The 12,472-nt window shown below is 44.1% G+C and overlaps 1 protein-coding gene across 1 annotated transcript in view; it reads left to right on the top strand.

The window, feature by feature from the left end:
• Nucleotides 1–12,472, top strand: part of SPTBN5 (spectrin beta, non-erythrocytic 5) — a 137,671-nt gene that overhangs the window by 70,527 nt on the left and 54,672 nt on the right. The window contains exons 32-33 of the mRNA XM_054028619.1: nucleotides 10,391–10,546; nucleotides 11,207–11,398. Coding sequence (XP_053884594.1) covers nucleotides 10,391–10,546; nucleotides 11,207–11,398 — 348 coding nt within the window. The remainder of the gene's footprint in view (nucleotides 1–10,390; nucleotides 10,547–11,206; nucleotides 11,399–12,472) is intronic.

Here is a 12,472-nt window from a genome sequence, read left to right on the forward strand (position 1 = left end):
GAGCTGCGCCCCCAGCCCCGGGCACCAGTCACGTAGGGTTACCATACGTCCGGGAAAAATACCGGACGGGCACTTTCTCTCCTGCGGCTGCTCTGCTCCTCCCCTGACTCAGACTTTGGCTCTGTTTAAGAGCCAAGCTGCCCGAGCCAGCGCTACCGGCTTCGTGTGCCTCCAGACCCTGCGCCTCTGGCCGGCGCTTCCCCAGCACAGCTGGAGCCCGGGAGGGGCACTTCCCCTCCTGGGCTCCAGCTGCTCTTCTCCTCCCCTGACTCTTCGGCTCTGTTTAAGAGCCAAGCTGCCCGAGCCAGCGCTACCAGCTTCGGGTAGCTCCTGTGCCTCCGGACCCCGAGCCACCGGCCGGGCACTTCCCTTCCCGGGCTCCAGCTGCTCTGCTCCGGCGGCACAGGGTCTGGAGGCAAGGGGGCTGCCCGAAGCCGGTAGCGCTGGCTCGGGCAGCTTGGCCCTGAAACAGAGCCGAAGAGTCAGGGGAGGAGAAGAGCAGCTGGAGCCCAGGAGGGGAAGTGCCCCTCCCGGGCTCCAGCTGTGCTGGGGAAGCGCCGGCCAGAGGCGCAGGGTCTGGAGGCTGCCCGGCAAACCGTGAAGCCGGTAGCGCTTGGGCAGCCCTTTTCGCGTGGCTGGGAGGGAGGAGGGGGAGTTAGGGCTGGGACTTTGGGGAATGGGCGGGGAATGGGCGGGGAATGGGTGGAGTTGGGGCAGGGGTCAGGGGTGGGAAAGGGGCGGGGCCAGGGCCCCGTGGAGTGTCCTCTTTTTTTATTTTTTAAATATGGTAACCCTAGACACCATGCAATAGCTGATGCCAACTTGCTATTATAACATAAGAAAAGACTTTTTAAGTAACAGTAAGACATTTTACTTGTTGCTAAGATCTGTACGGATAGGTGCTGCTAGCTTGCCTGCCTGGCTCCAAGAGCAATGTGCTTCTGCTGATAAGGCTCACTACATACAATGATTCTCTTTACAACACTATGGGTAAATTTGGTTCCTACTTCAAAATTCCTACTATCATTATAGTAAGAATGATTTATAGTAGGATGGGGGAATCACATCCCTCTGAAACATCAAGCACTGGCCACTGCAAGAGACTAGCCAGGTATAGCAACACCTGTGTTTCTAAACATCTGAAGAGGAAATTATTTTAATAAAGGTGGTTGTTATTGCACCATGATTATGACATGGTTTCTAGGGTTGGGTTCTCTTGTCCATTTACAGCCACTTTGCACATAGTGGAACTCGTCACTAGGGTAAAAATGGCAAAGGTGAAATAATTGCCTTCTATGCCCCTTGCTCCCTTCTCTCTGGCATAGAGGGAGGGAATGGGCATTCCTAGGTGGGACTGATGTGGGGGGGGGGAGAGAGCATAGTGAAGCCAAGCAGAGCTAGGCCTATCCTCCACTGGTGTAAGGTCACTTAGGAACTTTATGCCAGTGTCATAAGTTAGAGCAGCTCTTCAGCTGCTTTAGGCCCATCTCTGTAAAATGATTCCAATTCTATTTGTTTCTCCTGTTCTGGACTTAGCCTTGTAATAGAGTTGTCGTTGCTGCTGACATCACTGTTGGGAAAGACATTCCAGGTCACATTTCCAAAGGGCAGCCCAATGTGCGTGCCTGAAAAATGTGCCAGCATCCGTCATGCTGGCACAAACATCACACACACACACGGGGGCATTTGCACACACTGTTACTGGGTTTGCAGATGCACCTGTTGCGGCCTCCCTTGAAACACTCCCCCGCAGCGGAAAGAAAAAGCGGAGAGGTTCAGTCACCCCAAACGTTGCCCTGCGCTAAGCTGACATATTTCAAGCTCAGACTGTTACCAAAAGCAAATGCCAGCTGGATAGTTGCTGCCCACAACCTGCACTTCATTCTTTATATTACAGACAGAGGTTTTTTAAAACAGCTTTTAAGATTCCATTTGTACAAACAGTCTGAGTGGGTGTCCCTCTCCCCTAACACCAATAGGTTAAGCAGTTCAGTATCTCAGCAGGTCCCTCTTCCTTGGCAGTGTTTGAATTCAGGGTCGGAAAACACTTTTTCAAAGCCCATCCTCTTTTTAAAATGTATTCTAGCAAGACCCTATTAAACAGCCAAATGCTATCCTTGCATTTGTCAATAAGTAACAGGTCAAATCCTGATCTGATCAGTGGTGCGTATGGTAGCTGGAATGCTGGCTTGATGCATCCTCTGACCCACAAATACTCCTGGCAGAGCAGGAGTCCATGGGTTGGGCTGAGGGAATGAATGGCGAATTGCACACTGCTGCTATTTTCAAAAAGTACAGGTTAATGAGGCAGATGGCCTGGATGGGGGACTGGCAATGCTAGTTGTGAATGTAGTTCACCAGCTGGTTTAGGAATATGTCTGCACCTTAGTACCTCCTGAGTATTAAATTATAATCCTTCTCCGCTCTTGTGCTGGGGAAAGAAGCTCTCCCTCCTTCCCTGACTGATACGCCTATATACCTTAGAGCAGGATCTGGCCCTGTGTGCCAACACAGTGGTTATTCATTGTGTGCCAACAGCAATTATTCTTATTTCTTGTTCGAGTAAGCTCCATAGTCTAGGTCCAGTTCCTGTGAAAATCCTGTCTCCTGCAGTCACAAGCTATCCCCATTGGTTGACAGAATCATTGTTCCAGTGGAAGGTAGCAGTTATAGCCGTGGGAGCGAAGCAAACTGTCAGATAACTCAGGCTAATCACATGGAGAGCTTTGAATATCGGGAGAGAGAATTGGATTCTGTATTTATTGGGAAGATGGTACAGAAGGCAGAGTACTGGAGTCATATGGTCTGTTTAAGATCAGCTGGTGCAAAATGCAGCAGCCTGAGCATTTTCAGAGTACGTGGCTTCATTTCTAGACAGAAATTGCAATCCCGAAGTCTGGAGAACACACACGTGGATCACAGAATGGGGCACAGTCTTCTGCTGAAGTTGGTAGGGGATATTTTTTGCTACCATAGCTATTTGAGCATCCAGTGTAGTGAGATCTCCAATATGCTTCCGTACTATTACAAACTGTGCATCACATCCTTAATGATCTGGGGCAAAAGGGAAGCTGCTGATGAGGAATTTATTTACTTTAGTCTGAGGGAATGATCACAAGGTTGAAAGTCAGGAGGTCCTGAGTTTTGATCCTGGCCCTGCCAATTCATTCATCACGTGGCCTTGGCAAAGTCACTCCACCTTTCTCTCTGTTTCTCCATCTGTAAAGGGAATAACATACTTATCCACCTACCTCATAGGGGCGTTGGGAGGATTAATTCGTTAATATTTATACAGGGCCTGGAACTCATGCAGCACTATATAAATGTACTGTGCTTAATGTATTTCAGTTGCCAAGTGTGCTCACCCTGAGTTCTGAGCACAAATACATTCAAAACTAAATGTTTCTAAATAGAGGCTGTATAGAATTAAAAAAAACAACCAGCGCCCACCAGAAATCAGGCCGTTCCCTTCTCCTACACTGGGTGAAACCCAGGTCCCAGTGGGAGTTTTGCTACTCACTTCAGTGGAGCCAGGATTTCACTCATCATCCCTATCCCAACCCACTTCAAGGACAGATCCTGGGAAAATAGATCAGCTTTGCTATGTACCCTGAATGTCCTCCTCATTATCTAGATCCTGCTGCCTGCTCCTTTCTACTGGAGCCTGGGGACTGTCTAGGGCTGGGTCTACACTACCCTCCTGAATCGGCGGGTAAAAATCGACCTCTTGGGGATCGATTTATCGCGTCCCATCGGGACGCGACAATCGATCCCCGAATCGACGCTCTTACTCCACCAGCGGAGGTGGGAGTAAGCGCCGTCGACAGGAAGCTGCGGAGGTCGATTTTGCCGCCGTCCTCACAGTGGGGTAAGTCAGCTGCGATACGTCGAATTCAGCTACGCTATTCACGTAGCTGAATTTGCGTATCTTAAATCGACTCCCCCCTGTAGTGTAGATGTAGCCTAAGTCACTTGATAGAATGATCAGAGGAAAGCTACAGAAATGATTGTTAAATGGGATTTAAACAAAATTGTATCTGGTCTGCCACTAGAGTGTGCCAATGACCCTGTTAAAGAGAGTGTCGTCATGCCCTGGTTTAATATTAGAAAGTGTGAAAGAGACCCCATGCTGAGTTACCAGAAAAGATTGGTTGCCCAGTCTCACTGTTCAGATAACTCTCCTTTTAAAAAGAAGAGAGACAGTTAAGTGTCCTTTGAGTGTTAATGTGTGGCTGCGTAATGGGAGACAGGGATGGCCTTAGCCTGTGAGCAGGGAGTGTGTTAGTAATGAAAGTCACAGATAACAGTTTGCTGCCCTGGACAACCTTGATACCAAGTTTATTTGTTTAATCCCTACATGTGCTTATGGGAGGAAAAACCAGATGAGGGCTGTTTCTGTGTACAGAATTTCAGTGGCTGAAAGGAGGATTCAAACTGGTAATTAACAAGGAAAAATCACCCAGCTTCTGAGTCCCATATACAGTCAGTGCAGTCCCCCAAAGGCAATTAACAATGTGTTTTGAGACACACAAAAATGATCTCAATTTGCTGTCTTTGTGCAGCCAAAATTTCACTGTATGTCAGTGGCTTGAGGACTACAGGATGGGTCATGATATGTGTCAAGTTTCCGGTTCTCAAAGGCATGATGGAAAGAAGACATTTCTTTCAGTGCTAAGAACTGAAACTTGGCATACTTTTTTTTTACTTGTGAAAAACTGAAGTAGATCCTATTGCCTGTTTTATTCTAACAGACTGCATTTAAATCCCTGAAGGAGACAGATTTTAAGAGAGACATGACCATAATTAGCTCTTCAGAAAGAGCTGCTGATCTTGTTTGGGGGAAGGAACTCCAGTCATTAGGAAAAGGCAAGTGTTAGTAATGGGAGATTCGATCATTAGAAACATAGGTAGCTGGGTTTGTGATGACCGGGAGATCCATATGGTGACTTGCCTGTCTGGTGCGAAGGTTGTGGATCTCTCAAGGCATCTATAGACTTATGTGTAGTGCTGGGGAGGAACCGGTGGTCGTGGTACATGTAGGTACCAATGACATAGGAAAGGGTAGGAGAGATGTCCTGGAGGCCAAATTTAGGCTGCTAGGAAAGAGACTGAAATCCAGGACCGCTATGGTAACATTCTCAGAAATGCTTCCAGTTCCACATGCAGGGCCAGGTAGGCAGGCAGAGCTTCAGAGTCTCAATGCATGGATGAGACGATGGTGTAGAGAGGAGGGGTTTAGATTTATTAGGAACTGGGGAAACTTTGGGGATGGGGGACCCTATACAGGAAAGATGGGCCTCCACCTAAACCAAGTGGATCCAGACTGCTGGCACTTCGTTTAAAAACTGCTTTGCAACCTTTTTAATGTTAAGAGATGGGGGAAAGCCGATTGCTGCAGAGGAGCACATGGATCGGACAGAGACTTCTCTTAGAGGAGAGTCTATTGATAGAGATTCTCTAGGTTTTAGTCAGAAGGAGAAGATGGAAGAGGATAAAGTATGGGCCAGATCAGACGAGAAACATTCACATAAAAAAGAATCTGACACATCAGAAAAGGGCAGACAAATAAACAGTGACAAGTTTTTAAAGTGCTTGTACACAAATGCTAGAAGTCTAAATAATAAGATGGGTGAACTAGAGTGCCTCATGTTAAAGGAAGATATTGATATAATAGGCATCACAGAAACCTGGTGGAGTGGGGACAATCAATGGGACACAATCATTCCGGGATACACAATATATCGGAAGGACAGAACAGGTCATGCGGGTGGAGAGGGGGCAGTGGTACTATATGTGAAAGAAAACGTAGAATCAAATGAAGTAAAATCTTAAATGAATCCACATGTTCCATAGAATCTCTATGGATAGTAATTCCATACTCTAATAAGAATATAACAGTAGGGATCTATTATCGACCACCTGACCAGGACAGTGATAGTGATGATGAAATGCTAAGGGAGATTAGAGAGGCTATCAAAATAAATAACTCAATAATAGTGGGGGATTTCAATTATCCCCATATTGAATGGGTACATATCACCTAGGGACAAAATGCAGAGACAAAATTTCTCGATACTTTAAATGACTGCTTCTTGGAGCAGCTGGTACAGGAACTCACAAGGGGAGAGGCAATTCTTGATTTAGTTCTGAGTGGAGAGCAGGATCTGGTCCAAGAGGTAACTTTAACAGGACCGCTTGGAAAGAGTGACCATAATATAATAACATTTAACATTCCTATGGTGGGAAGAACACCTCAACAGCCCAACACTGTGGCATTTAATTTCAGAAAGGGGAACTATGCAAAAATGAGGAGGTTAGTTAAACAGAAATTAAAAGGTACAGTGACTAGATTTTTGAGAGTGGTAGCCATGTTAGTCTGTATCAGCAAAAGGAACAGGAGTACTTGTGGCACCTTAGAGACTAACGGATTTATTTGGGCATAAGCTTTCATGGGCTAAAACCCACTTCATCGGATGCATGCAGTGGAAAATACAGTAGGAAGATGCCTGGACACTTTTCAAAGACATCATAATAGAGGCCCAACTTAAATGTATGCCCCCAAATTAAAAAATACAGTAAAAAAACTAAAAAAGAGCCATCATGGCTTAACAACCATCTAAAAGAAGCAGTGAGAGATAAAAAGGCATCTTTTAAAAAGTGGAAGTCAAATCCTAGTGAGGTAGTAGGAGCATAAACATTGCCAAATTAAGTGTAAAAAATATAATAAGAAAAGCCAAAAAGGAGTTTGAAGAACAGCTGGCCAAAAACTCAAATGGTAATAACAAAATGTTTTTTAAGTACATCAGATGCAGGAAGCCTGCTAAACAACCAGTGGGGCCCCTGGACGATCGAGATATAAAAGGAGCACTTAAAGACGATAAAATCATTGCAGAGAAACTAAATGAATTCTTTGCTTCAGTCTTCATGGCTGAGGATATTAGGGAGATTCCCAAATCTCAGCCATCCTTTGTAGGTGACAAATATGAGGAATTGTCACAGAATGAAGTGTCACTAAAGGAGGTTTTGGAATTAATTGATAAACTTAACAGTAACAAGTCACCGGGACCAGATGGCATTCACCCAAGAGTTCTGAAAGAACTCAAATGTGAAATTGCAGAACTATTAACTATAGTTTGTAACCTGTCCTTTAAATCAGCTTCTGTACCCAATGACTGGAAGATAGCTAATGTAACACCAATATTTAAAAAGGGCTCTAGAGGTGATCCTGGCAATTACAGACTGGTAAGTCTAACGTCAGTACCCAACAAATTAGTTGAAACAATAGTAAAGAATAAAATTGTCAGATACATAGAAGAACATAAATTGTTGAGCAAAAGTCAACATGGTTTCTGTAAAGGGAAATCATGTCTTACTAATCTATTAGAGTTCTTTGAAGGGATCAACAAACATGTGGACAAGGGGGATCCAGTGGACATAGTGTACTTAGATTTCCATGAAATCCTTTCATGGATTGAGAACTGGTTAAAAGACAGGGAACAAAGGGTAGGAATAAATGGTAAATTTTCAGAATGGAGAGGGGTAACTAGTGTTGTTCCCCAAGGGTCAGTCCTAGGACCAATACTATTCAACTTATTCATAAATGATCTGGAAAAAGGGGTAAACAGTAAGGTGGCAAAGTTTGCAGATGATACTAAACTGCTCAAGATAGTTAAGACCAAAGCGGACTGTGAAGAACTTCAAAAAGATCTCACAAAACTAAGTGATTGGGCAACAAAACGGCAAATGAAATTTAATGTGGATAAATGTAAAGTAATGCACATTGGAAAAAATAACCCCAACTATACATACAATATGATGGGGGCTAATTTAGCTACAAATAGTCAGGAAAGAGATCTTGGAGTCATCGTGGATAGTTCTCTGAAGACATCCACGCAGTGTGCAGCGGCAGTCAGAAAAGCAAACAGGATGTTAGGAATCATTCAAAAAGGGATAGAGAATAAGACAGAGAATATCTTATTGCCCTTATATGAATCAATGGTACACTCACATCTTGAATACTGCATACAGATGTGGTCTCCTCATCTCAAAAAAGATATACTGGCATTAAAAAAGGCAACTAAATGAAGGGCAACTAAAATGATTAGGGATTTGAAACGGGTCCCATATGAGGAGAGATTAAAGAGGCTAGGACTCTTCAGCTTGGAAAAGAGGAGACTAAGGGGGATATGATAGAGGTGTATAAAATCATGAGTAGTGTGGAGAAAGTGAATAAGGAAAAGATATTTACTTGTTCCCATAATATAAGAACTAGGGGCCACCAAATGAAATTAATGGGCAGTAGATTTAAAACAAATAAAAGGAAGTTTTTCTTCACGCAGCACACAGTCAACCTGTGGAACTCCTTGCCTGAGGAGGTTGTGAAGGCTAGGACTATAACAAGGTTTAAAAGAAAGCTAGATAAATTCATGGAGGTTAAGTCCATTAATGGCTATTAGCCAGGATGGATAAGGAATGGTGTCTCTAGCCTCTGTTTGTCAGAGGCTGGAGATAGATGGCAGGAGAGAGATCACTTGATCATTACCTATTAGGTTCACTCCTTCTGGGACACCTGGCATTGGTCACTGTCGGTAGACAGGATAGTGGGCTGGATGGACCTTTGGTCTGACCCAGTATGGCCATTCTTATGTTGTTTATTACTTGTTTAATTTCTAGCAGCCACAAGTGTGCAGCAAGCACTTCATAGAAAACAGAACCTTCCCCTTACAGTCTAGAAGACAGACTTGACCAACAGTTGAGGATGTCACACACACAAGGGGGATGAGACGTGAAGGACGTACCTTACAGAAATAAACTGGCACAGTTACTCATTTGGTGACGCTTACATCCAATTGTAACAGAAAACAGTGACTGTGAAGAGATTCAGAGTTAAATGTGAAATGTATCCTGATGAACAGGCTCTCAACACCGTCCAAAATAAAGGGGGGGCTCAGAAAATATCTAGGGCTGAGCCCCACCATGCCTGCATGTTGGAGAACATAGGGTATCTTTCACACTTAACTGGTAGAACTGGAAAAAATCCTCTTTTGTGTGTTTAAAACATGCTGAGGTAACACTCTTAAGTACTGTTAAAGGACTTAGTAGCACAGGTGCCATTAATATTAATAATACTTGGCATTTCTACAGTGCCTTTGACGTGAAGATTTCTAACTACTTCATATTAATTCATTAAGCCTCACAACACCTGTTTGGAATAGGTAAATATCCCCATTTTACGGAGGAGGAAACTGAGGCACAGAGCTATTAAGTGACTGCACCAAGGTAACAAAGCAGGTCAGTGGCAGAGACAGGAGGACTCCTGGGTTCTATTCCTAACTCTCAGCCCCGTGCTCTAATCAACAGAACAGCTAGCTGTCATTAATGCGATGGAAGCTAGCGGAGTCCCCATCCAGCTCCAAACAAAGGATAAACCGAAGTATGTGACCATCCTCCTCCCATCTGGGGTATTGACAATAAAGATTATTCCAAAATAATACTACGTGAACCCCCAGCCTTAGCCTGAGCAGACGGTTTATCAACTCCTAGGTTGCCTTCTTTCTAGAGCTATCTGCTCCTGATTTTACTTCCTTGAGGGACTACCCATCCTACGCCTACCTTCCTTTTCCAGAGTGCTCTTCCTACCTCCCTTATATTCAGGGTGGACTCCCGTGAGCTAACAGTAATTATCCTGCAGGTTCCCACATGTTCCAAAACCTGCTAACAGAATGGACAAATGAAGAATCCCGCCATTGTGTTACATGAAGTAATTAAGCTAAATCTCCATTTACCATGCTGAAAATGTACCCCACCATATACAACTAAAATGAATTAATTCAGAGGCTCATAAAGGGAAGCAAGGATTTCTAGGAGATCAGCTCTTTGATGGAGGGAGAGGAGCAAATGGAAAAGAACAAGTGCACACCCCACAATACCAGGAAATAGGTTCTGTGTGGCATGCTCTCTCAATTTTGTTGAAAGATCATTGCCCAGTGACCCAGGACAGGGGGAAAAAAATCCTTGGCAGTAATCTTGGGATAAAATTCCTCTCTGGCCCCAAACATAACCAACATGTTAGGTCTGTGTGAATGAGCAAGAGTCACCATAGATTTGCATCTAATCTCACTTATAACCTGAGATACAATAACGATAGTATCCAAGCAATTGTCCATATTTTCCTCTTATCATTTGATAGAATTATTTTCACTCCCTTTCAGCTGGACAGTTCAGAAATCAGAAAATCACTGTTGTTATTACCAGTTATTGGAAATCTACCTACTCCAGGCACATGCCGTTTCACAGGACAACATTGTGCCTTGGGAGGAGACTCTGAGATTGGGAGAGGAGAGATGGCTTCTGGGTGTCATGTTGATTCTGCTGGTCCCCTTGGTTGCAGGCAGAGGATTGGATCAATGAGCACATGCAAAAGCTGGAGGATCCTTCTATCCGAGACCACAGCAATCTGCAGGACAAAATGAAGCTGCTGCAGAAACATCAGGTCTTTGAGGCTGAGATTCTGGCTAATGAGGAGATCATCACAGCTGTTAACAAGGTAACTCCCCCACTCTGCTGCTATCCTAAGATTATTGCAGGTTCGTTCTGCAGAAGGAGAGGGGGAAGGAGCTCAAAGTGAGTATTAAGCATTCCTCAGCATTGTGCCAGTTCTCTATCTTCTTCCATCGAGCCAGTGACCATCCCTTTCTGTGTGACAAGAATCTTGGTGGTATTTTATAGGGGTGACTGGAATGTCATTAATTCAAGGTGGGGGAGTCCCATTAATTGTCCATGTATGGTTTCCAGGGGACTTCTCTGTTTCCGTATTCCTTATATGGGAAGGAGCCACTGACTTCCCCTGCTAGTACTGAATCTTCCTGATCTAGGAAAGAAGATGTCATACCATGTCTGAATTATCTTCCTGAGAATGAGTGAATCATCATCTGGAAGATGTTTGTCTGAAATACCCTCCCTTGTGCTCTCAACCTCTGAATTTCACCTTGCCCATGGAATGTTCAAGCCTAATGTTCTTGACTGCATCAGAATAATGCCGACTTTCCTACCAGTTATTGAAAATAATGGCTGAGTATTCACAGTTTGAGGGCTCTTGTAGTGGAGTTTTGTGGTGGGTGGGGATAAGGAGGTCCTCCTAGAAAGACCATGTAACCCTTTTGTTAGTGGTAAACTTCCTTTCTAATTCCCTCTTTCTAACACGAAGAAAGGGGAAGCCCTGGTGTCACAGAGCCACCCAAAATCAGGGGAGATCTGTCGTAGGACCCGTATGCTCCAGGAGCACTGGAAGAAGCTGAAGTGGGCTGTTGCTGCTCATGGAAAGATGCTGGAGGACATTCGGGACTTCCTGGAGTTTCTGCAGAAAGTGGATCAAGTGGAGGCCTGGATTAGGGAGAAGGTACATGGACTCTATTCTTTAACTGGGGAAAGCAAGCCCATGGTGCTATATGGGGAAGTGCTTTTTAGTAATGAACATTTGATGATATTATCACCTTTCAGGACATTTACATTGTGTCTTTTGTCATAGGGGATCTTAAAGTGCTTTACAGATTGTATATAGGGAATATTACAGCAACTGTTAAAACATTCTGATATGTTTCCATGCCAGAGTTGGAATTTGGCTAGGACACCAGCATTAACATCCCTATTCATTCAAAAAGTGCCATGGGGTCTATAGTGACCAAGGGGTTCGGGGCTCTGCTTTTACATCTCCTCTGAAACAGAGATATGAAAAAAAGAATAGAGCCTACCCTAAGCACCTGAAATCCTAGATTCAGATTATCTAAATTGTGTATTAATTCTGAGACATTTTTCTTATAAGAATGAAAAAACAGTCACCTTGTCCAATGAGACATACGTAGGGCCTTGATTTGGAGGTCAGTAGTCATATTTCACTAATAGGGTACATGCTGTTAAGGGTGGGGAGTTCGTACTAAGTGGTGCAATGGATTAACGCACAAGTATGTGATAATTGTAAATGAGTTAGGGGGTGACCTCACCATATTCACTAAACATCTGTCTATATCACAAAACTATACAAAATTTATAATGGTCAGTCTCTGCTCAGTAGAAACCCCTAGGGCCAATAGAAAGGGGGTTTCTAGAAATGGAATGAAATGCATTTTCAGAGCTGGGGGCCAGGACTACAGGAAAGGTCCAAGGGTTTGCAGGTCACGTTTTAAAATGCACTTAGAGAATGGTATGAGAGAAACTTGCAAAACACCATCCCCCGCTGCACCATGCTCTAGCCCTTACTTACTTATAGAAGTACTTCGCTTTTATGAACCCTAAAATCCACTTTAGGGGGAGAAAAAATAAATAGAGAATTGTATTCGGGTTTCAAAGTGAGGGCTCCACTACTTGATCTCAGTAACAAAACACATCCTTTAGATCTGGGGAATCCAATCTCTATTCCTTGTATCAGTTTCTGCAAGTAACGGCATATTGTGCATTGTGCCAGGACATTCAGTAA

This window comes from Malaclemys terrapin, chromosome 4 (genome assembly GCF_027887155.1).
Source record: "Malaclemys terrapin pileata isolate rMalTer1 chromosome 4, rMalTer1.hap1, whole genome shotgun sequence".
NCBI classification, from domain to species: Eukaryota; Metazoa; Chordata; order Testudines; family Emydidae; genus Malaclemys; species Malaclemys terrapin.